The 25,253-nt window shown below is 39.4% G+C and overlaps 1 protein-coding gene across 2 annotated transcripts in view; it reads left to right on the top strand.

Annotated features, from left to right (window-relative positions):
- Window positions 1-22,528: 22,528 nt before the first annotated feature.
- The window catches only part of sptlc3 (serine palmitoyltransferase, long chain base subunit 3), a 38,083-nt gene continuing 35,358 nt past the window's right edge, over window positions 22,529-25,253 (top strand). For both annotated transcript variants that reach the window (XM_084392423.1, XM_084392422.1), the window contains exons 1-2: window positions 22,529-23,039; window positions 24,936-25,136. In XM_084392423.1, coding sequence (XP_084248549.1) covers window positions 22,929-23,039; window positions 24,936-25,136 — 312 coding nt within the window. In that variant the 5' untranslated portion in view covers window positions 22,529-22,928. The remainder of the gene's footprint in view (window positions 23,040-24,935; window positions 25,137-25,253) is intronic.

Genomic DNA, 25,253 nt, shown 5'->3' with positions numbered 1-25,253 from the left:
AGCCCGCTCGTTGCATCCTTAAACACAACCAGCCGATCCGTCGTGGTGGTGGGGAAGTTTGCTCCTTCTTGGGCAGCCAGGCAGAGATCTCTGAAGGCATCCTCCCTCTCTGTTGCAGTGACAATGCCAGACGATGGTATAGCCTCCCACTTTGCCATCCCCATGGCTCTGGTGTGCAGGAACTGTTTAGCTGCCCTCCAGGTCAGTGCAAGTGTCTTTAGTAGGCATGTTAGGTTGCTGAACCTCTTGATGTCCAGCAGTTTGGAAGATGCAACAGATGGTGGTCTGTGTGAACACTTCGGGATCAGAGGGGGGCTCTTATCAAGCTTTTCCTTCCCACCAGAGCGGGTAAGAACAGCGCTAAAAGCCTTCTTCTGCATACGCATGATATTCTCTCTTGCTTGAACAGCGACATCCTTTGCAGACTTTACTGGCCACTCACACTCGGGGAGACTCAAGAACTCAGGACCTAGCTGCCACTTTGAGCCTCCGTCCAAGTCCCTGGGGTCTGCTCCTCTGGAGATGATGTCCGCTATGTTAACAGATCCCGGAATCCACCACCAGTCTTGGACATTCGTGCTGCCTTGGATTTCCCCAATCCTATTGGCGAAAAAGGTCTGGTAACCATAGCTTTCTCTCTGGATTGCACTCAGGACGGTCTGGCTATCAACCAGATGATACCATCTCCCCACACGAATTCTGCAGTGCTTCTGGAAATACTTTTTCAGGCGAGCAGCGTACACAGCTCCACAGACTTCGGTCTTTACAGCGTCCCCTTTGTGGTCCAGTGGTGTCAGCTTGGCTTTGGCTTCAACCAGCCGTATGGTCACTCCTCGAAGGCATTTCCACCGCAGGTATAAGATGGCACCATAGGAGCTCTCGCTGCCGTCAGAGAATGTAATGCCACAGGGCTCATCATCTGGGTCAGGTGGTGTAAGGCCTCTGATGAACCTCAACTGGTTGAGTGCAGCATAATCCTCTAGCAGGCGAATGGCATCTTCCCGAAGATCATCAGATAAAGGCATGTCCCAGGTACCTTCTGAGTCATTGTGTTTTGTTTTTGCCTCTTGAAAGGCCCTTCTCACTAATATGGCCCCCTTTTGTTTGACCGGTGTCACAAGGCCGAGGGGATCATAAAGTCCAGAGACTTGGCTTAAGAGCTCTCTGCGGGTGAGTGGGTTGGGGGCCGCTGCCCTTACCTCCTCTTTTGACAGGTTTTCGCCCAGCCTCATCTTCCTTTTCTTTTTGGAAAAATTCACAGCCACCATCAAGTGAAGTTTATCCTCTTCAGGATCATAGCCAAGACCCAGTGCTTTATTTTCTCCCTCAGAGAGCTGGTTCGGAAGGACTATTGTTGGGGGCTTCTGCGGCTCCTTGCAATTGGGCTTCTGCGGCTCCTTGCAATTTTGCTTCCCACTTTGACCCGAGTAGATCCATGGCTTCATGTGAAATCCTCCCGCTTTCAGGATCCCCTCAATGTTGGCTGTTAAAACCTTGAGTTGACCCAGATCGTTGTGAGATGTAAGGATGTCGTCAACGTATGCATCTTCTTCCAGTACGCGACACTCCTCCTTAAGGTGCTTGAACCTTGGCAGCTTCGCAGTCTCACGCATGGCCACCTGAGCAATGCAGCCGGCTGGCTTATCGCCAATGTTTACCCGTGTGATTGCATATTCCTGCACGTCCCCATCCTCAGAGTCCCTCCAAAGGAATCGGTGGAGGTGTACTTCTTGGTCCTCGAGCCAGACTGAATTATACATCTTTTTAATGTCCCCAAGTGCGGCGAAGACACCTTTTCGAAAGCGAAGGAGGACGGCGCGGATGCTGTTGAGGACATCCGGGCCCTTTACAAGGACATCATTCAGGCTCTGGCCCTGGAACTTTTGACTGCTGTTCCATACGAGGCGGACTGGCGTGGTGAATGAATGGGGGTTGGGAGCAACCAGGTGGCTAATATACCATACAGGACCAATCCAGTTTCTCAGTACGTCTTTGGATAGTTTGACAGCAGCATTTCTCTCAAGCATGTCATGGACTTGTGTTTTGTAGGCCTCTTTCCACTCCTGCTCCTTCGACAGTTGCTTTTCAGTTCTGAAGAACGTAGCTTCTACAGCTCTTCGATTGTTTGGCAGAGTGGCCGGATCTTCCGTCCAGGGGTATTTTGCGTGCCAATGTGCCTCGTCACTGTGCTGATCTCTGACTACATATGTCAAGCCACTCTTTATTTGCTCCAGCTCTCGCTCCTCAGAAAGAGTCATCTCTTTTCCTCCTGGCTGGCAGTTTCCACACCTGCAACCCCCACACCTTGGCTCACAGACGGCCCCAATGCTGTCCCACTTCCACCAGGCCATAAAGTCCCGGACAGCAGATGATGTGGTGGCGTAGACAGGCTGAGGGGGCAGAACTGGGCTCTTGGCTCTGACCTCTCTGTACTCAGCGGCAGCTGTTCGCATGGAACGTGCGAAATGTGTCCTGGACCCATAGGCTGTGACCATTACTTCTTCAAGAAGATCGGGATGAGAACCTCCGACTGTTTTCCCCAGGGGGCCATCCCACAACACAAGGTTCCCAACGGAGCACACCTTTTGAGGCACGAGCTGGCCTTCCTTGTGACTGACGAGGAGCTTGATTTGCGAAGGCCGGACCAGTTCATGGATAGGAACCTCAGGAAATATTTTCTGCAGTTTCTTGGGTGACACATGACGACTCACCTCTGCAATACTATCAAGCCCATAACAGACAAGCTGATGAGATCTCAGGGTGCCCTTTGAGGTTGCGACCCGGATCTTTCAACGGTGACCTGCATACCACCGACACCATGGACTGTGAGTGTCACCCCTTCGCTTCTCAGATTTAGCTCGTCTGCAGCCTGATGGGTAATGTAGTTTGTGTCGGAAGCAAGGTCTATCAAGGTTCCGATTTTTTGCCCAGCATTTGCTGTGACCTCGAGGATCATCATTATGACCGGGAACTCATTGAGCCCACTCTCTGCCAACAGACCGCGCTCTGGCGCAGCTGAGCTGAAGGTCTTTGAGACTGAGTTACAGAAGACATTTCTGCACTGCTGAGCTAATTCAGGAGGCAACTTGGTCAGGAAGTCTTCCTGGGCGTCAGTGTATTTCTTCCCTCCGCCTCTTGCTGGACTAAGCCTTGAGCTCTTCTGCCCACTTCCCTTGCTTACAAAGTTAGGACAGAGGCAGTAATGATGCGCCACGCTCTCAGTGTCCTTGCATGCTTCGTTTCTGCACAGGAAGTTGGTTTTGCATTCTCCATCATCACCATGAACCTCTAGACATTTCCCACAGGCACTGAGCCGTCTTGCTGCTTCTTTCTTTTCTGCCAACTTGAGTGTTTTAAACTTCTTACAGTAGAAGAGCTTCCTTCTATGGCCATTTTCCCCACAGACACCACAGGCTGTTGAAAGGCTAGCAGTTTTGGTGGCCTTTGTCCGGGCATGCTTCTGTGGGATTTTTTCCTCCCTTTTCCCAGACTCATCATCTCTTAATTGCTCCAGCTGTTCATAAATCTTTTCCTGGCTCCTGAGAAATTTGAGCAGCATGTCAAATCTGTCGACCAACGATACATTCTCTTCTTCCGCCATGTAAATCAGCCACTCCTTTTTCAGGCCCTCTGGCAACTTGCTTTCCAGGGACATTGTCACAAGTGGGTTCTTTAAGGCGCCTATGTTTCCGAACACACTGAGGTCATGCAATGCCTTCTCAATGACTTGAATCAAGTCCACAATCTTTCTTGGTTGGTAACTTTTCACTAGGGGCAGTGCCTGCAATTCCTCCACAATCTCTAAAGCGATAGCAGTCTTGTTTCCAAAGCGATTTTCCAGGACGCGAAAGATTTCATCCGCTGTTCCATAAGTTGACAGGCGGAGATCCCTTGCCACCCTTTCCTCGAGACTGTCCAGCAGCTGGAACTTTCTTACCTCCTTGGAACCTGTGGGTTCTCCTTGTTTCTGGAGTGCTTCCCAATCCTTTTTCCAGAGATAGAAGTTCCGCTTTCTTCCATCAAATTTTGGTAGTGCTGTCGGCCTCAATTTAATGGCAGGGACTTGTGAACTGGTAGTTTCTTGGAATGCCCGTTGGGGTTCTACTTTTGCCTGTATAAACAGGGCTTTCCCTGACACTCGCTCTAGCAGGCAGGCTTCGACATTTCTCACCCGCTGCTGAAAGTCTTTCCGCTCCTCATCCGGGATCCAGCGATTCCATTGGCAGGTCGCTTCTTTTGCTGCCTTGATCAGCTCATCGAGATTTTTGAGCATAAATTCATACGCCTCCAACTTCAAGTCAGCCCGAACTGAAGAAAAACGTTCACACTCCTTTTCAGCTGAAATCATTGCTAAGGAGAGTTCAGAGTTGCCAAAGTTATTCCATAGGACCTTCTGAATGATCCCTTCAACTTCCTCTAGTTTCCCTTCACATTCCTCTCCTGTCCTTTTGATGTCTGCAACCACCTCGTCCTTGGAAGCAACTTCCTCTTCTTTCTCCCCTTCTTCCTCATAAGCGGCTTCCAACTCGTCATTTGCTTCCATTACTTTGTCAGCATCCTGTGAGACTTTACAGAAGGCGTCCATGATCTCCTTTGCAGACATTTTCCTGCATGACTTGACGAGGGAATTTGCTGACCGGGAGAAACGCTGTTTGGCAACAGTCCTCTCTTTCTTTAGCTGCTGCAAAGGTTTCAAATCGGCCATGCTTAGCTGGGATTGCTGAGCTAGAACGTCAGACTGGAGCGTCGGCGCTGGGACTACAGCAGGGGGCTGGAGCTTTGGTGTTGAGCTGGGCGCAGCGCGAGAGTTTTGGTGCTGCTGGGCTGGGCAGGAGCTTTGCTCTGAACCAGGCTGGGCCGGGATTTGACGCTGAGTGTTAACTTCAACCACTAGTCGCGGTTTTTCACTGTCAAGTGTTGTAGCTTTCCTGCACAATTTCCCACACTTGAAAAGGAAAACCTCGCCTCTGAATATGAAAAGAACAGGATTCCACTCAGCAAAGTCCTTTTGGATCCATTTGGTCCGTTTATTTTGACTTTTCTTTCTTTTTAAAGTAGCAGGTGAAAAACCTTCAAAATAGAAAAAGGAGAATTCACCAGTGTACAAATTTTTTTTTTTATTATTTTTTTTTTTTTTAAAACCCATTATTATCCACACTTGTACAAAAAAAACATATATTCAATGCAAACATTCTAAATCATCATTATACAAATCCTATATATAAATACTATAAACAGTTAGGGCATGCACCACCCACATAAACAGTTACTGTAGCAATGTAGCGTTCTCTTTAAAACAAACACCGCTTCAGAACAGCATTGGCTTTAACGGCAGGAGTCTATGAGGTAAGCAGATCAGTTTTTCTTACCGGCAGTCTTCCAGAGTTTTTTACGGGTTTGTTGTTTTGTGCAGTGCAACCTGTAGAGTTTCCGAACTGTTTGTGGGCTCGTTTTCCCTTACTGAACACTGACAGCACATATCAGGAAGAAGCAGTTGCACGCGCTCAGCTAATTACAGATTAATCTCACCTGAGCGCATGTGAAAATGCGTACTACCGCCAGCGGGCAGCGATGAACGGCAGTCAACGCAACAATGGTAATGCCATTTAGCTTCCAACAAGCGTTGTAAGTGGTAGACCAATCGTAACAGACTGGGCCATCTGACCAATCAGAGCAGAGTAGACTCTCGGAAAGGAGGGACTGAATCATCTGACGAGTCGTTTGAGAATCAGTGAAAAATGTGGTTATGCGCAGTGTATATTATGAGAAAATTAAAGTGTTTTTTGACCTCTGATGCATGTAAACATGTTGTAGGAGACCTCCAAAACAAATTTAGGAACCTTTAAAATAGCATAAAAGGGCCACTTTAACACTGAAATATCTGAGGAAAAACTCTCCACAAAACTAAACACATTAATATTTAAACAGCTTAAACAAAGTGCTTATTTTCTATGAGCGTCTGATATGGTGAAAAGTCTTAACTGTACTCATTTGTTATATTGATCATATCTGATGCTGAACAAGACAGGGCCATTAACTTTCCTTAGTTCTGAGAGCTTTTCCTGCATTGATTGTTCTGCGTGGGTCTCTGAGGGACTGAGGCCACATAAAACACGGCTCTGAAGAAGAGTCTGCTTGTTCAGATGCACACTAGGACAAAGATTAAACGAGATCGGGCTCCTCAGGGTGACCTACTGGCACTTCTTTTGGACCAGCACTGTTACGCATGGATGAAGCTCGAATAAATATGAACTACTTCGATTGATCATAACCATGAATAGACTTGGGTGATGAAATCCATTTTTTTTCCCTTGTCAAAAAACTTTAATGCAAAACCACAAATACTTGGCCTATGCAGTATCTTAGATATAGATTTCCCATTCAAACATCTCTTTAGTGTTGAAAAGGCTATGTGCATTTCTCCAATGTCCCCATACCAGACTGCTCCAAATTAATGCAAATTACTAATTTCTGCCACCTTATGAAAATAGCAGAAAATCTCAAGGTATCACCTGCTCCCACTCACTCAGTTTCGTTAATGTGATTATTCTTGTATTTATCATTTGGATGCATCTTAAAGGAACACTTCACCCAAGAATCTAAATTGTGTAATTATCTACAGTTACTCACCCTCACATCGATCCAAACCCATATGACTTTCTTTTTTTCAGTGGAACACGATGGAAGAACCCTTTAAGAATGTGTCATACATAGGCCTATTATTTATGTTTGTGGATTCCAGCTACATATTGAGTTACATAATTTTCTTAAGCACAGCCTCCAAAGGCCTACTCACGTACCACTCACAGTCACAGTCTAAATATTATACACTAAATGGCAAGAGATGCCTGAAATCACCAGTTTCAATTCGACCTGCTGTTGTTATGCAACTTCTGGGATTTATTATTTATAGGATTTACCAAAGTTTTTGGCAAGTAGTCGAAAGTCATTCTACTGTTTCAGACATAGCCACATAGGTCCTAAATAAGCGCCAGTATTTGCCCTAAATGGGTTTGTTACCTCAAGCCCATATCATGCCTACATTGGCCCACAATGAAATGTTGACTAGGGATCAACTGTAATTGGTCAGTTTATGGTCAGGTAGATTTACCTGTTCTTTCTAAATTGGCAGTTCTTGGCAAGAATAAGCTGCAAAACAGACTGTTATGTCAAGTCAAATGAAAATTTGCTGACCTGCTGACATGTTCAATCAAATCAGCCTTCTCTGTCCATCTTTTTTTTAACATTTGTGAGATTTTTCCGTCTTCTCTGCATTGTTTTCTTTTTTCAGTAGCATGACTGCCATGATGGTTCTATGATGATTTCAGAGGTGATTTCACATGATTTTAAACGTGTGCTCTGGAATTTGTCAATGGTAATCTAATCTTGGTCAGAAAATGTTTCTTTGTGGTTCTGCCTGCCTTTCATGTGTTTTAAAAGGATTTCCATTAGCTTCAGGTGAAACGCACCCAAAATATTTATGACGGAAACCACACTTTTTCAGAGAAAACAGAAACTAGAGCTTGGATGCAAATGTTCAGTTGAAAGTGGGGGAATATATGGCTGGATTGGAGACAGATATGATTCTACATCAAGGACAGGTCTCACAGGCAAAGCCTAATCCACAGCTTTTTTTGATCTATATTTTTAAACTAGTGAACAAACACAGTAGTTGGAATAACATGTTGGCGAAACAGAGCCACTGAGACTTCCATGTCTTACATTCTGATTCAGTATTACACGGTAGGCCTACACCAGACACTTCTGATAGCCATTTTCTCTGATGAAATTGTTAGAAAGGGTTGATGTGATGTTCTTTGACACCTCTTTGTTGAGATGATAAATTACAAGATATGCAAATGAGGACTGGCTTTCAGTAAACATCCTTGCTTTCAAAGGCATTTGTGAGAAAGATAAGGAGCAGAACGACATTATCTGATTTTTCCACATGATTTGCTATCAAAAAACTGAATCCTATTCATGTATTTGCTCGTTATTGCACAATTTTCAAAGCCAACAGATTCCCCATTAATGCGTTCTCATTTCATTCTCATTAATAATCACAATTCTGATTGTGACATATGAAGAATTGAATATGCAAGAACTTCTTCAACAGTTAAACAATTACAACTTGTGCTCATTTTTGTCCTACATTCCCCACACATTAAGAGACAGAGAAAACAAAGAACCACCAAATCCACTACAGATATTTCTCTGTTTATGACCATTTAAAAATATTCCACAATGACACTGTTCATGACCTCCATATACTTATTTCAGCAAAATCTTCCAACTCTCCTCAAACGACTTCTGTCACACTTCTGACCGTGCAGCACCTAATCTGCTATTTCTCTATTGCATTTTCCCCATCTCTTTTAAGACACCTTCCCGGCAGACTGAAACGCTGATCCATCCCGTCTACAGCCCCACTGGCCTCTGCAAACAGCCATCTATCTCCTGAAACCTGTGTGTACACTCTGCCTGCCAACAGTAATACATTACTACCAGTCATTGAGGTGAGTTTCCTGGAGTCCATGCATCAATACTCTGATGGCAGGCACCATCACAAGACTGTTGTTCCAGAGAAGAGCAGTCTTCCAATCCCAATAGTTTATAGATGGCCGCAGCCTTGGATGGACACCAGGAAGAAGTATCAGAGCTCAGCATTACTCACTAGACCCCAGCAAAGATGTCGTGTAATGCAGGCCATGAAGGAAGCAGGCAGTCATGACAAATAGTTTCTGTTTTTAGTAAAAAAGGATTTGGAGAGTGAAAACAAACATCAAACACACATGATAAAGAACGAAGAATGAAGTGTACATTTATAGTTAAATGCATTTTATAATAAGGGTGAAACAAGAATAGATAGAAATTAGCCTAAAGTAAAGTTCAAGTAGTTTTTTTTTTTTTAACTACATGCTATGTTGCGATTTAAACTCTGTTCACACTAAACAAAAGCTGTTCCACTAGATTATCCAATCTTACAGTTATAAAGTTGTTGTGGTTTTTTAATGGTCCTTTTTCATGGTTTCATGTTTTTTTTCTTCTATGTTTTCATGCCTTATCTAGCCTAAGCCACCAAACTGAGACAGTACGGCGAATGGTTTCCCCTCAAAATAAAAATAAAAAACGCATATGAACTTTCTGTCTACAAATACATTTGTGTATGCTTCAGGCCTCCAGAAAAAAAAAAAAAAAAAAAAAAAGAAGAAAAAACCCATTGGCTCCTGTAAGAAAAAAAAAAAAAAGCAGCAAATAATTGTTTAAGTGGCACAAAAGAATAAAAGTGTTTTCATTTTGTCATGTGTTGTCATGTCTGCCTTCCTTTTACAGCATCAGCATTTTCATCCATCTTGTGGATGTGCTGGTGTAGCCCCTCCAGTTACACTGTGGGAACTAAAATTCACTTAAAGTAGGAACTGAATTGCTTTTCCAACTACAAACAGTCATAAAGAATTGTTCTTTACACACAATCTGAGCCAGTGTTACAGACCATAATAATGTCAGCAAATGCATCCTATAAACGTTGTCATATATCTTGCACAGACCCAATCTATTTTTCTTCATAACATCTAAAGGTAATTTTGGAGAAAGGCAGCTCTTCATTTGCAATTATACGGGCAGTGTTGAATTTCATTTTTAGCTCCTTCAATTCTGTCTCATGTAGAAAACAGGTTAAGTAAAAATATAAGGATTATGTGATGTAATGCACCTATTTAGCAAAATGCCCCTTTCTATAGTTATTTTTCTAGCTGACTAACGAGTTTATAAGCATTGAATGACTTTTCTGAGGTAAATTTGGCGATTGTTCTCAAATGGTTTAATACAAGCTCTTTCCAAGGTTGAAATGCTGATTGAGCATCTGTCAGGCCACATTAAAGAGCACTAAAACGGCATTAATTGGTTGTATTTCGCTGAAAGTTTAATTGTTTACTAAAATTAACAAACACATTAAAGCTGACAATTAAGTACAAATCTCACTGCGATTATGGATGGCTGCGCTACAAATAATGTGATGTAACGACTGAGACAAATCAGACACAATTATTTGTTATATTTAACAAATAGTCTTTAAAACTCACTCTGGGATCTATGGTCCTGGGATTTACTGTCTTGTGTAGTGTCTTTTGATACTATTATGTCTTTGATACTATGTATTTTATGATAGAACCAACGGTCAATGTAACCCCACCTGTATCGTGTCTCCTATCTAATTAATCCTCATTTAATGACTCACACTTTAGTGTACATCACCTTCTCATAGAATGCAGTGTGTGTTTGATATATCTATCTGAGTATAAATTAACACAAACAACAAGGCCTATGTCTAACCACACTTGAGACAGAGCCATAAATCTTCCCAACAGAGGAATTTCCCGCTTCGAAATTCCCCCTTTCTTATTGGTTGAGCCAACCCTGAGAGGTGGGACCTTTCTCAGACTTTAAATGGCCTCTACACAAGCTCTTCCCTCTCTTGGCCTTCTCGGTACGTTCGCATAGCTGTCCTGAGTGGCCACACTAGGCTCCAGGTCAGCAGGCCTTGGCCCACTACTAGCAATGTGCTCATTCAGGAGAGAGAGGACTCTCTCAACCAGAACTGAATTAAAGGACATCATCAGGAGTGTGGCACAATGTCTTCATTCAATGTAGAAGAAGTCCATCGAAACTCCAACCAACAACTCTTCCGAGTTCATCACCATTTTTTTTTCTTTAACATGGAAATCGATTGAGACTCATGGGACCATCAAAATCCTTCTTCAGGAACTTCACGAAATGTTTCACTGCAAAGGCCATGCAAGTATACATTTAATGAGGTGCTCTAAAAATGATAAGCTGATGGTTCTTTTCATACTTAAATGGATCTTTTCCATAGTTCCATTTCCTGCTTCTGGTTTCATTCTGTCACTCACCATTTTACCTATGCATGCATGCATGTGTGTTTAGTTTAGTTATGTTTGTGATTTAGTTAAAAAAAAACTTGTGCACAATACGTATTTAGTTCTGATACTCTGCTTGCAACAAAGTTTATTTTACGATTTTGATTTTGACTACAGGCTCTTAGTAGTACTGTACAGTAAGAAAGACATTTCCCTCCCCCGGAAATGAACATCTCTTAGAATTAATAAACAATTAACACGGAGTGTTTATGGGACAAACAGGTGGATTGATTGTAATATTAATTTTACTACATTAAGTTAATTGTATTAAAGGGATACTCCACCTTTTTTGGAAATAGGCTCATTTTACAACTCCCCCAGAGTTAAACAGTTGAGTTTTATCATTTTGGAATCCATTCAGCCGATCTCCGGGTCTGGGGGTCCCACTTTTAGCATAGCTTAGCATAATGAATTGAACCGGACAAGACCATTAGCATCTCTCTCAAAAAAATGAACAAAGAGTTTCGATATTTTTCCTATTTAAAACTTGACTCTTCTGTAGTTACATCGTGTACTAAGACCGACGGAAAATGTAAAGTTGCGATTTTCTAGGCTGATATGGCTAGGAACTATACTCTCATTCCTGCGTAATAATCAAGAAACTTTGCTGCAGTACCATGGGTGAAGCAGGCATAATGATATGACGCAGCGCCTGATAATAGTCCCCAGCTCGGTAGCCTATTATCAGGTGGCATGCGCTGCGTCATATCATTACGCCTGCTTCACCCATGGTACTGCAGCAAAGTTTCTTGATTATTATATCTTGAAAAATATCGAAACTCTTTGTTCATTTTTTTGAGAGAGATGCTAATGGTCTTGTCCGGTTCAATTCATTATGCTAAGCTATGCTAAAAGTGGGACCCCCAGACCCGGAGATCGGCTGAATGGATTCGAAAACGGTAAAACTCAACTGCTTAACTCTGGGGGAGTTGTAAAATGAGCCTATTTCCAAAAAAAGTAGAGTGTCCCTTTAACTGATCCAAATATTCATAATCATAAGAACAAGTTATGATTGATTATTAATATTTCTTTAGAGCTAATTTTCTACAGTGAAGTTCAGGCAGTATCAGAAAACAGCAAAGATTAAAAGATATTGAGAAAAATAATCCATATCAGCATCAATTAAAAACGAGAATTGTTAACGATTAGTTCGCGTCCACACAGCTGAAGTTTATCTGTTGTAGTTTATCCACGCTGTTTACACGAAATAGACGCTACCTTCCTGCACTTTTACAGTACTTGCATGTTCATTCATTGACACGTCTCCATTGTTGCTCGATAGAGATGAGGGCTTTGAAAAATTATTTTGGTTTGACGCGTTTCTAAAGCTGATCCTCGCTGTGCCCGTGCATATTTTGCCGCTCAAACTCAGTAAGTGAGGTTTTTTTGATGACATGTGAATCACATTGTTGATGTTATGTTGTAGCTAACATTAACAATCTCATTTGTTATAAATCTTTGAATCCCATAAACCTAAAGAGATGATTGATTAATGTTTTGTACATCTAAAAACGTTTTTTTGCGAGTTATAAAGTCTGAAGGCAGTCTTTTTTTCCCTCAGAATTGGACTTTATAACTCACAATTTTGAGTTTATATCCAAAAAAAGTCAGAATTGGGAGATGTAAACTCGTAATTGTAAGATAAAAAGTCGCAATTATCTTTTAAGATGTTTTATTAGGTGGGCGGAAACAAGCTTCCATAGAGTCTTCTAGATATACACTCTACTTAAACCCTGCGAATACTAATGAAATCACATTGAGACAACAGACAGAAGCAAACCTTAACTATTCTGTGATGTTTAGCACTGGCTTCCATAATCTGCGGTAGGGACTGAAAACTTCGAACTATTTTTATCTATACAGTAACAGACGCAGGCATCAAAGCATGGCTGCATGCCTTAACATAGACGTTGCTCCACGTTTAACCAAACTGAGACTGACTTGCTGCAGAAGCAGGTTGGAGGAGATAAAACAGCAATGCAAAGGAAGAGAGGGATGGAGAAGATGCTGACTGACTGACAGCAAGTGAAGAAAAAGATATAAGAGAGAGAGAGAGAGAGAAAACAACGAGGCAGCGAGAGAAACAGTGAGAGGAAGCGCCTCAGGATATTGCCTGAAACTTTCATTAGTCAAGGCAGGTTTTTTCCACAATAATAAACGCCTGCTTCATCATAATTGAGTCATGTGCTTTGGAGATCTTAATTAGAGCTGCTGGGAAGGAAACAGCAGCTAAGAGACTTTTCTGACCCTCTGACCAAGTAAAGAGCTGTGAGACGATAAGCCCTCTATTCACTTCCACTCTCGTTTATTTCATTTGTTCCACATTTTCTATCTCATTCTGCTTAACGTGTCACAATTCTTCCTTCTCCATCTTTCTTTCACAATTCTCAGCTGGTTTTGCTTCAGGACCTAGATTATATGGTGAACATCAAGGCGACTCAACGCTGTACCAAAAAAAATAAAAATTTAATTAAACCTTTAAATTAAAAACTGAAATGTATTAATATATGTACCTAGTAATTTTATACTATTACCAGGAAACACTTTTGAAAAACTGTCTTTATAGGTTAATGTCTTTATAGGTTACTATTTTGTCTACATACATTTTTTTAAAATCAATCATTTTAAATTCACAAGTGATTTAGGCATCACAACATTATAATGTACAGTATGATAAGTAAGATTGGCAAAAAAAAATAAGACATTTAACAGTTTTATATAATATTAGTGTTTTAAATATTAACTTTAAATGAGCATGGTATTACAGCAAAGATAACTTCAAGGAACAATAGTGGGAAATTAGCAAGCAATATCCACTATTGGCCAATAAGCTTCAATACAGCTTCTACCAAGGAACAGATGACTTTGTGCCAAACATACCAACATTCAGCCTTTGATGTGAAGAACAATACATATAGGAAGTGTTTTCAAATGTGTTCTCGCTTGGCAGGTTTGGTTTGATTACCAAATTGTTCATTTGGATAAGGGTAAATGCTGCCATCCGAACCATGGTGTGCACCAAACAAGCGGACCGAGGCCCACAATTTCAGGGGGTCTCGGCCCGCTTCCAAACAAACTCTGGTGCAGTTCAACTGAAATATGAATGCAACTCAACACGGACCAGGATGTGATGTCAAGACGTGAACCTAAAAAGGACAGAATGCCTACATCAACAGCGTCAAAGACGAAGAAATGGTTGGAAAAAGCTGTTAGTCGTTCGCAGAAAGCTCTTGGATTTCATAAAAAATATTTTAATTTGTGTCCCGAAGATGAACGAAGGTCCTACGGATTTGGAAAGACATGAGGGTGAGTAATTAAAGACGGAAATTTCATTTTTGGGTGAACTAACCCTTTAAAAGTTGACAAGCCTATTTAATTTGCAATCCTAACTATGCCTGATTTAATTAGTTGAATGTTATTGTTTGCATTTACCATTGTTTTGTTCCTGCAATCAAAACAGACCTGTGACTCAATTTGGGTCGTGACCCACTAGTGGCTTACAGCACCTCTCTCTTTCTCACCATCTGTTTTTCCCTCTCTGACAGACAGAGGGTGCTTTATTTCCCGCCCCTCCCTCACCGCCACTGACAGCTCTGAGGAATGTTACGTGGCTGCTGCCACCCCCTGGAGCTCACCTGTCCAATTCAAGGTTAGATAAACAGTCATGACCTTACCACACATATCACAACACCTCAGGGATAAAGCAGGGATACTTGGAACCTAAATATCACTGTGTTTTAATGATCTATTGTGAAGGCCTGTTTATTTAGAACTGTGCCATGGTGTCTAGGCCTGTCGCGATTATTGATTATTGATAATCGTGGTCATTCGCAATTATCTGAGATTTTTGTGCAGTATAAATTTCAACCACATTTTGTCAAAGACTATAAAAAACACAAAGATAGTCAAAGGTCTTCCTTCATATGAAATTAAGGTTTCTGTGTATTATCAGACTGCATTAAATTATATTATATTATATTATATTCACAGCATTAAAGTAAATCATATGGGCCTATTTTATTATAATATGTATTATTATATTATATTCGATTTCAAGTAAAAAAAATTAAAAAAAAACATTAATTTGACATAAAACAGAATTAATTAGTTAATTGTATGATAAATAAACGTCATGATTGTGACACGCCACCAATAAAACAATCACAAATGTTGCTAGTTTCAGTCAAATGAGGTCTGGTACAACATGGATGAAGCTTTAAAAATTCAATCACTATGTAATTTTCTAAATAAACCACATGGTTATAAGAGATTTTAAGGTAGAAATCTTGCCATATTACTTAAGTCTAATGTGTTTGATGATCTACACTAAAATACATTTGTGCAAATTAAACTATCCTGTGCAACTCTAAATACTATGCAAGATATCCATGATCAGCCAAATTACAAGTAAGATTTAAAGCTATTTGTTTTTCCCTGCAGGGCAAAAAGAAAAATGAAATGCAATATTACACAAATGTATCTACATTTCCGTACCATTTAATTTCCTCCCCGCATTGCTTGAGGAGGCTGTCTAGAAAATCAGGTCAGACCCAGCTGATGAAGAAATTATGTGATTTAATGGCCCCTGAGGGTCAACACAAATATAGCACTGCATTAACTCTGGCCCCTCCTAGGACAGAGCAGCAAGGACATCACCCATAAACATCAAGAGCGAGACATGACACAGACCAAGCGGATAGTGAAATGATAACGAATAAAATTGCATTTCAGTCCACATATTCAATTTCTTTATGCGTACTATCATAAATGTTCATTTCATTGTTTGATTAAGTGCAGCTCTCAAATTATTCTGTATAAAAACCTCTTTTAATTAAAGAGCATACTTTAATTTCCATGACGACTTTTATTTTTTTCCTCTTGAACATGCTAGTTAAAAGGTCAGACTTACCTCTTTGATTTGACCACTAGGTGGAGGAGAAACTCTTTGGAGCAGGTGCGCTCACCTTTCCTTTCCGGTGAATTAATCTCATTCCACCATCACCACAAAGAAATGCAAAGAATGCACAACAAAATCTGGAAGGAAACACAACATGAATCACAATCAAATTGCTCAAAAAATAAATAAAAAATAATTCTCCTTCAAGATCAAAAGGAATGTGAAAGCCATTCTTTCATTTCAACCTTTTCAAGAGGCTTTGTACACATCCAAATAAAGCACTGCAGGAGTAACTCTCCCACTGTTTTCCATAAAGAACATATTCTAGGTACAGATGTATACTGCCTTCTGAACTTTAGTTGTATAGTCATTAGCAAAATAAGTGTCTACCACAAACACAAACACACCAAGACATGCAGTCATGTTAAATGAGGTCAGGAGAGTTTTAGGCAAGGTTTCCTCAAGCATAAATGTGCTTTTTTTTTTTTTTAATCTTTTTAAGATTTTTTATCTTTACTGCCAGGAACGGTTTGGTTAGCGGGCAGACTTGTGGCTCAGCGGGTATTCTTGTAAAACTATCAAAAAGATTCTATCGAAATGCATCTGAGATATAGATCTTTTGTATTCTTCGTTATTCACAGTGGGGCTCAAAAGTATGACTGCATTGAAAATCTGGGATTTATAATCAAATGTAGACGTGGATATAAGCAGCAAGTTTTAGGATTATAAAAAAAAAAAAAAAAAAAATACTATAACATAAAATGAAGAAATATTTAAGAGTATATGCATTATTTCAAGGTCACTACCCATAATAAGCAAATTTGTGACTGTCCATTTGAACTTTAATGTACATAATGTAAGTGTTCATTATTGGATACGCTTATTGGATCGGTTTTCAATTAAGCTGGATAACATTATCATCAGGCTTTACATTAACCTGAGAAGTTCATGTAGCTTTGCTGTTATTAAAGCAAAAGGGGACATACCAAAACATTTTTTTATAATTTTATAAGTCTAATTATAGAATTTGTAATTAAAAATATAAAATTTTGCCTAGTTATCTATTTTTCCCTAAACAGTTCATACATTTTCTTGAGTGTGTTAGCATCTCTGAAAGACTTTCTGTACAGGGTGCATAAGTTGACATTACATTTCTTCAGAAAAAGAGGACAGTAGTGTGGGTAGTAGTATGTGTGATCTGTAATGGTTTCAGACTGAAATTACATGGTACTTTGAAATCTAACATGTATTGCATGATTACTAAGGGTTCCAGATTGGCTCATAGGTGGCGCTGTAATGACCACATTTACAAAATTGCTCATAACTCCTACCTAGACAGTTTGTCCTAGAGTCTAAATTTTAGCAATTATAATATTTATCGTGGTATTTACATGGTAGCTACTCCAAAAGTACAAGTAAAAATAAATAAAACACATGCTGTCAGTGTTTTAATAGGCTACTAGTTTGAATGTGTTGTAGGGCTACTTGTTACCATCACATGTTGCACGTGCAGGATCTTCTTCATCGCTGACAAACGATAGGCTATACATTTGAAGATTTGGTTTCAGAAGATTCATTTTAAGGTTTTGTTAAATTAAATTGCAATTACTCGGTAAACATCCATTTAGTTTTGCTCACTGTGCCGTAAAGCATGTTTTAACATGTAAAGTTTTACAGAGTGAGTAACCGCTCCGATTCAGTGTGCTGACTGCTGATAATTTATACTCACATCACATGCTTGCTGAATCGCGTAACGACTCCGACAGTTTTGCCAAACACAATGGACGAATACACTAAAAAAAGGATTAATTCCCGAATCAGTCATTGGTAGGCTAGTTCTGATTTGGAACTGCATACTACTGTTTCTATTTCTGCCACAAAAAGATAAAGTAGTATACCAGTATGCGATTCCGAATTCAGCGACAGACAGTCAGACACGCGAGATTGCTATAAAAAAAATCTACTCAAAAGAGTGATTCATTCGCGAATCGGGCATCGTGATTTCTGTTTGTAAAAAAACACATGACAGAAACACATGACTTAATTGATGAAATATCGTCAGGGAAACTATTTTTTACAGTCTATGCAGGGAAACCATTTCTCAGGTCAGTGTACTGTAACTTAAGGTAATACGGTATTTTCTCTAGTCAAAAACTGATGTGTTAGTAACATTTCACTGGACGCGAGGAACACTGTTTGATATTGAAATTAGCTTGATAAACCCGGCGTTCACCTAACGCTAGCAGTATTTTAAAATAAAAAATGTCACCTTTAATAAGATGTTAAATACCAAATGAGGTAATAACAAACGTGATAAAACAACAATGCCATTAGTTAGTTCAACAATGCTGATAAGTCATTGGAGGTCTAAAGGGAGAGCACCTGCCATGCAAATATGAGATAAATAATGAGTGCTAATATTAATAAAGCTAATGATGCTTGGCAGATCTAGGCTAGCACAGCTCCCTTAGCAAGTCACAGGCAGAGGATTGGGAAGCTCAGTGGATGTGGTGAAATGAGGGATAGATGTGGACAGGGGACAGTTCAGGGTTTATTGAGAGGGAGAGCGCAAGACAGAGGGAATCTGTGGTTAATTAGCAGTGACAGATCCATGGTTAGTCCAGCATTAGTTCAGACAGCTGCAGGCTGCTGCCAGTGCCAGTTACCCGTGCCACACGTTGCCACTCTCATTCTCTCTTCATTTCCATCTAGATAGATATGTTTCCCCCATTCACTCAATCAGGTGTTTGTTTCTCTTCTCCCCTATACAACAACACAACCCCGTTGAAAAAGCAAGGGAAGGAAAGTATGGCTTCCGAATTCTTCTTCATTTGTGTAATCACAATGACTTCTTGTTCTTTGGAAGACTTCCCACATTCTGCTGAATGTAGTTGGAGTGGTAAATATGCACAAGGCAGCAAAAATATTCAAAGATAGCTTATCTTGGAGACCGGGAAGAAAAGTGTTAGACTTCTGTTTTAAGGCCTAAAATGCAATGTAAGAATCATATATAAGAATGTAATGGAACATAAAAAATACGTTGTGCTTAATATACCTTATTGATAAAAATGAAACCACATGCAGACCACCTCAGTGTTGTTATTGTTAACTAAAACTAGTAAGAATCAATTTTGCTTATTTAATATAAATAAACTAAATATAATAATAACTTTATTTTATTTTATTTATTCTTTAAATTATGAAATGTTGCAACTAACTGAAATGGTACATTTAATTATTAAAACTCAAACTGAAATAAATATTAATTAAAGTGTCATCAAATTATAAACAACTAATACAAATGACCCAATAAAAAAAGTATCAAAATGAAAATATAAAAATAAAAGTGAACATTTTGATAAATACCATAATAGTAGCCTAGCTTATATAAATAATACTAAAATAACACTGGTGCGCCTTATAAAAATGTACCATACGTTTTAATAACACTAAGCATTGTATCTGAAAAAAAAAAAAAAACAGTTGTACTATAGGCTACTAAATATATGAAGGTGATGGAAAATAAAGTTTTTATTTTATTTTTATAATAGTGTTTTATATCAGTTACATTGATCTAACCTATTTCAAAGACATCTTGCGAGATGTTCATTTAGAGAAGTGCCATCAGGCCCAGGAGAGAGAAGAGCAAAAGGTAGGTTTGCACTCCATCTATAATGCATCTTATAGTTACAATAATGTAGACAAATGTTTGCTCCAGTTTTTAAACACTGTAATACAGTCACATTGATGTAACTAACCAGGAGCCGTCCATGGCTTTACATGTGGTCAGTATTAAGGATAGATGGATGGTTGTAATAATAAAACACCACAATTTGAATGCATTGAAACAATGACAATAACATTCATAACATAGTGCCTCGTTTCTGAGGGGCTTCTCAGATCGAGGACCCTGGCAGAGGCCATATGGCAACATACAGTGAGGAAAATAAGTATTTGAACACCCTGCTATTTTGCAAGTTCTCCCACTTAGAAATCATGGAGGGGTCTGAAATTGTCATCGTAGGTGCATGTCCACTGTGAGAGACATAATAAAAAAATCCAGAAATCACAATGTATGATTTTTTAACTATTTATTTGTATGATACAGCTGCAAATAAGTATTTGAACACCTGAGAAAATCAATGTTAATATTTGGTACAGTAGCCTTTGTTTGCAATTACAGAGGTCAAACGTTTCCTGTAGTTTTTCACCAGGTTTGCACACACTGCAGGAGGGATTTTGGCCCACTCCTCCACACAGATCTTCTCTAGATCAGTCAGGTTTCTGGGCTGTCGCTGAGAAACACGGAGTTTGAGCTCCCTCCAAAGATTCTCTATTGGGTTTAGGTCTGGAGACTGGCTAGGCCACGCCAGAACCTTGATATGCTTCTTACAGAGCCACTCCTTGGCTATTCTGGCTGTGTGCTTCGGGTCATTGTCATGTTGGAAGACCCAGCCTCGACCCATCTTCAATGGGCCCCGGTCATCCTCTCCTTAATACAGTGCAGTCGCTCTGTCCCATGTGCAGAAAAACACCCCCAAAGCATGATGCTACCACCCCCATGCTTCACAGTAGGGATGGTGTTCTTGGGATGGTACTCATCATTCTTCTTCCTCCAAACACGTTTAGTGGAATTATGACCAAAAAGTTATATTTTGGTCTCATCTGACCACATGACTTTCTCCCATGACTCCTCTGGATCATCCAAATGGTCATTGGCAAACTTAAGACGGGCCTTGACATGTGCTGGTTTAAGCAGGGGAACCTTCTGTGCCATGCATGATATCAAACCATGACGTCTTAGTGTATTACCAACAGTAACCTTGGAAATGGTGGTCCCAGCTCTTTTCAGGTCATTGACCAGCTCCTCCTGTGTAGTTCTGGGCTGATTTCTCACCTTTCTTAGGATCATTGAGACCCCACGAGGTGAGATCTTGCATGGAGCCCCAGTCCGAGCGAGATTGACAGTCATGTTTAGCTTCTTCCATTTTCTAATGATTGCTCCAACAGTGGACCTTTTTTCACCAAGCTGCTTGGCAATTTCCCCGTAGCCCTTTCCAGCCTTGTGGAGGTGTACAATTTTGTCTCTAGTGTCTTTGGACAGCTCTTTGGTCTTGGCCATGTTAGTAGTTGGATTCTTACTGATTGTATGGGGTGGACAGGTGTCTTTATGCAGCTAACGACCTCAAACAGGTGCATCTAATTTAGGATAATAAATGGAGTGGAGGTGGACATTTTAAAGGCAGACTAACAGGTCTTTGAGGGTCAGAATTCTAGCTGATAGACAGGTGTTCAAATACTTATTTGCAGCTGTATCATACAAATAAATAGTTAAAAAATCATATATTGTGATTTCTGGATTTTTTTTTTTTTAGATTATGTCTCTCACAGTGGACATGCACCTACAGTACGATGACTATTTCAGACCCCTCCATGATTTCCAAGTGGGAGAACTTGCAAAATAGAAGGGTGTTCAAATACTTATTTTCCTCACTGTACCCTTTCTTTGGACATTTCTTGAAATTTGAAAATAAACATGAACTCTGATTAGTCTTAAATTCATGGTATAACCTGGTGGTAACAAATGATATGCTTTGATGACATCACATGACACTACACACCCTTGCACTGTCATTCTTTTCACACACTTTTGATGACTCCAGTTGCTGAAGAAGTGCTTGTGAATATGTGAAGATTTTTCAAAAATTTTCATATTTCTTCAGAATTAAAAAATTACATCAAGCATCTGGGATAAGTTCTAATCTTTTTTCAATCATTGTCACATTATTTTGATAATACTATTACCTTTTTATTCAATAAAATAGGTATGTTGCCATATGGCAACATTGTGCGGTAATGGAACAATATTTTGCCCATGCTAATGCAGAGTAGCTTTGTATGAATGACAGTGTATGGATGCACTGATATAGTTGGATGGTTGTATTCTACTCATATATTTATATATATATATATGTATATATTTATAAAGTAAAGTAAAAGAAAAGTATAAAAGTAAATATACGCTTATTTTGTTTAGAAAATGAAGCCGTCAGTGTTCTTTGGCAAGGCTGAGAGGAGGGCTGAAATGTACAGGGTACAAGTGGTTATACCATCTCATGAAAGAGGATGAGCTAGGGATCAGTGACGAGGAGTATGAGAGGCAAGCAGAATTAGGCCTATAGTAGACTCAATATGTAGTAGACTAAATGTTGTTGAAATAATCGTTTCACATTGAGTAGTTTCACTTGAGTTTGCGTCAGATGTTTTGTAAATGTTGTTGAAATAATACTTTGAAAATTAGTTTCATATTTTGTACACAAAGCTCTTGAAAACATTTTAAATAATAAAAACAATTTAATTTCTAAAAGACAGGTCTGTAATCATCTATGAATTTCATGTCATTTTGGGAGAAAACACTTCAGGCTGTTCCATTGTCGCACAATGTTGCCATATGGCAACGCACCCAAAAGTACCCCCCGAAAATAATAATAATAATAAAAATATATAAATATGTTAATTTTAGTCTATTTTATACATAAAAAAAACACTGTAACATTGTTTTCCATGATTGCATAATAATGCGTGCAGTAGAGGGTTAAATTATGGTTAGTGAAACCTATTTAAACTAAGTAAACTCGTTTCAAGCGGTTAGATAATAGACATAATTTGCGTATTGCACAACATGTTTCACTTTGTAGTACGTGTTCTTTTACCACTGACAACTTGGTTTTAGTGGCTGCAGCAGTTTTAATTTTACTTTACTGTAAAACACACCCAGGCGCAGATTCATAACTGACTGCCAAGTTTGAACATCATCGTGTCTTCACTGTACAAGCTGGAGCTCTGCCATATTCGAAACTGTCTAAGGGAGCGCCCGGTCGCGTCGCGTCGCGTCGTTCCTCTGGTGTGCGTGAATACTTCCTGGTCCAAAGTTGTGTGTACTCAAATCAAAGTCATTTGAGCATGAAGTCGGATGGTGAACTCACAGCAGGGAATTACACTTCAACGGACACACACACACTTCTCTAAACTGAAGAACAGAGAAGTTCAATAGTATAGCCTAATTCATTATTCAGCGTTGACGCTTAGCAAACATGATGCGAACAGATGAACATTATCCACGCAACGGAACCCTGAAGTCTCATTGTGACCACAAACAACAGGAAAACAACAGTTTGAAGAATGGATATCACAAAAATGAAAAGGTAAGTCAAACTGCATCACTCAATTCATCGCAAAATACGTCAAGTTAAAGGTGTTCTTTTAGTTAAAGTTTAGTTTAATGGGTAAGTTACAAGGGATAATGTTTAAAAATGTTGATTTTAACAGACAACGCTGTTACTTTTCTACAACATGTTCAAGGGTTTGATTTAGCATGGAATTTGAATTAGGAGGTCCGATTCATTTCACCGAATCGGTTCGGTCAGGTGTTTCGTTTAATGAATCGTTTCAGAAGAACGAATCACCAATTCGTTTGAGTCATCACTAAAATATGCTTAAAGTTCATGGGCGCTTCTGGTAATGAAATAAATGTTTACTCCTATGTAAATATTAGAATAGTATAACCATAAAGTTTAACTGTTAAAATTGTGTAACCTAACCACAGGTAAAAACATGGTGGCTTCTCTCTTAAAGGGATAGTCCACCAAAAAATGGAAATGCTGTCATCATTTAGGCTACTCACCCTCAAGTTGTTCCACACCTATATGAATTTCTTTGTTCTGCTGAACACAAATTTAGATATTTTGAAGAATATGGGTAACAAAACCTTTGATGGGACCCCACTGACTGACATGGTATGGAGAAGAAAAAAAAATACTATGGAAGTCAATGGGGCCCAACAACTGTTTGGTAACAGACATTCTTCAAAATATCATCCTTTGTGTTCAGAGGAATAGAGAAACTCATACAGACGAGTTTATTTCATTACGCTTCTGGTAATGAAATAAATGTTTACTCCTATGTAAATATTAGAATAGTAACCATATAGTTTAACTGTTAAAATTGTGTAACCTAACCACAGGTGAAAACATGGTGGCTTCTCTCTTAAAGGGATAGTCCACCAAAAAATGGAAATGCTGTCATCATTTAGGCTACTCACCCTCAAGTTGTTCCACACCTATATGAATTTCTTTGTTCTGCTGAACACAAATTTAGATATTTTGAAGAATATGGGTAACAAAACCTTTGATGGGACCCCACTGACTGACATGGTATGGAGAAGAAAAAAAAATACTATGGAAGTCAATGGGGCCCAACAACTGTTTGGTAACAGACATTCTTCAAAATATCATCCTTTGTGTTCAGAGGAATAGAGAAACTCATACAGACGAGTTTATTTCATTACGCTTCTGGTAATGAAATAAATGTTTACTCCTATGTAAATATTAGAATAGTAACCATATAGTTTAACTGTTAAAATTGTGTAACCTAACCACAGGTGAAAACATGGTGGCTTCTCTCTTAAAGGGATAGTCCACCAAAAAATGGAAATGCTGTCATCATTTAGGCTACTCACCCTCAAGTTGTTCCACACCTATATGCATTTCTTTCTTCTGCTGAACACAAATGTAGATATTGTGAAGAATATGGGTAACAAAACCTTTGATGGGACCCCACTGACTGACATGGTATGAAAAAAAAAAAAAAAAAAAACTATGGAAGTCAATGTGGCCCAACAACTGTTTGGTAACAGACATTCTTCAAAATATCATCCTTTGTGTTCAGAGGAAGAGAGAAACTCATACAGGTTTGGAACTTTAGGGTGAGTAAATGATGACAGCATTTTCATTTTTGAGTGAACTATCCCTTTAAGAGAGAAGCCACCATGGTTTTGCCTGTTGTTACTAACAATTTTTACAGTTAAACTATATATGATTTCTAAAAACAAACTATGGTATTTGTCATTAAAAGTTTCCTATTGGTTATGAAAGATATGGCTTAAGCACACTTACATTTATCATTGAATTATGTTAATTGGACTGTTTAGTTAAATAACAATGTTGTAGTATATCTTTGAATATCATTTGTCTGCTAAATTAAAGTGCCAGTAAAACAATATTAACTATATTATAATGTTTTGTTAACCTGTGGTATTGTAGGTGCAGAAAAATGGCACGGGAAACGGTTTTCATCACCCTCGAGTTAGGGGTGAAGATTCATTCGAGGAGGCCCCCATGTATGTGGCTGTCCTGACATACATGGGCTATGGAATTGTCATCCTGTTTGGCTATTTCAGAGACTTATTAAGAGCTATTGGATTAGAGAAATGCCATCAGGCCCAGGAGAGAGAAGAACAAAAGGTAGGTTTGCTCTCCATCTAATACATTTTGCACAGGAACCACCATGTAGAGTTTGTTCTAGTTTGTCTTGCTCTATTTTTCATACACAAAGGGAAGAAAATCTTTATTATATATTAT

This window comes from Rutilus rutilus, assembly GCF_951802725.1.
Source record: "Rutilus rutilus genome assembly, chromosome: 20".
Taxonomy (NCBI): domain Eukaryota; kingdom Metazoa; phylum Chordata; class Actinopteri; order Cypriniformes; family Leuciscidae; genus Rutilus; species Rutilus rutilus.
The sequence above is the reverse complement of the archived record's forward strand: the minus strand, read 5'-3'. Positions and strand labels throughout refer to the sequence as shown.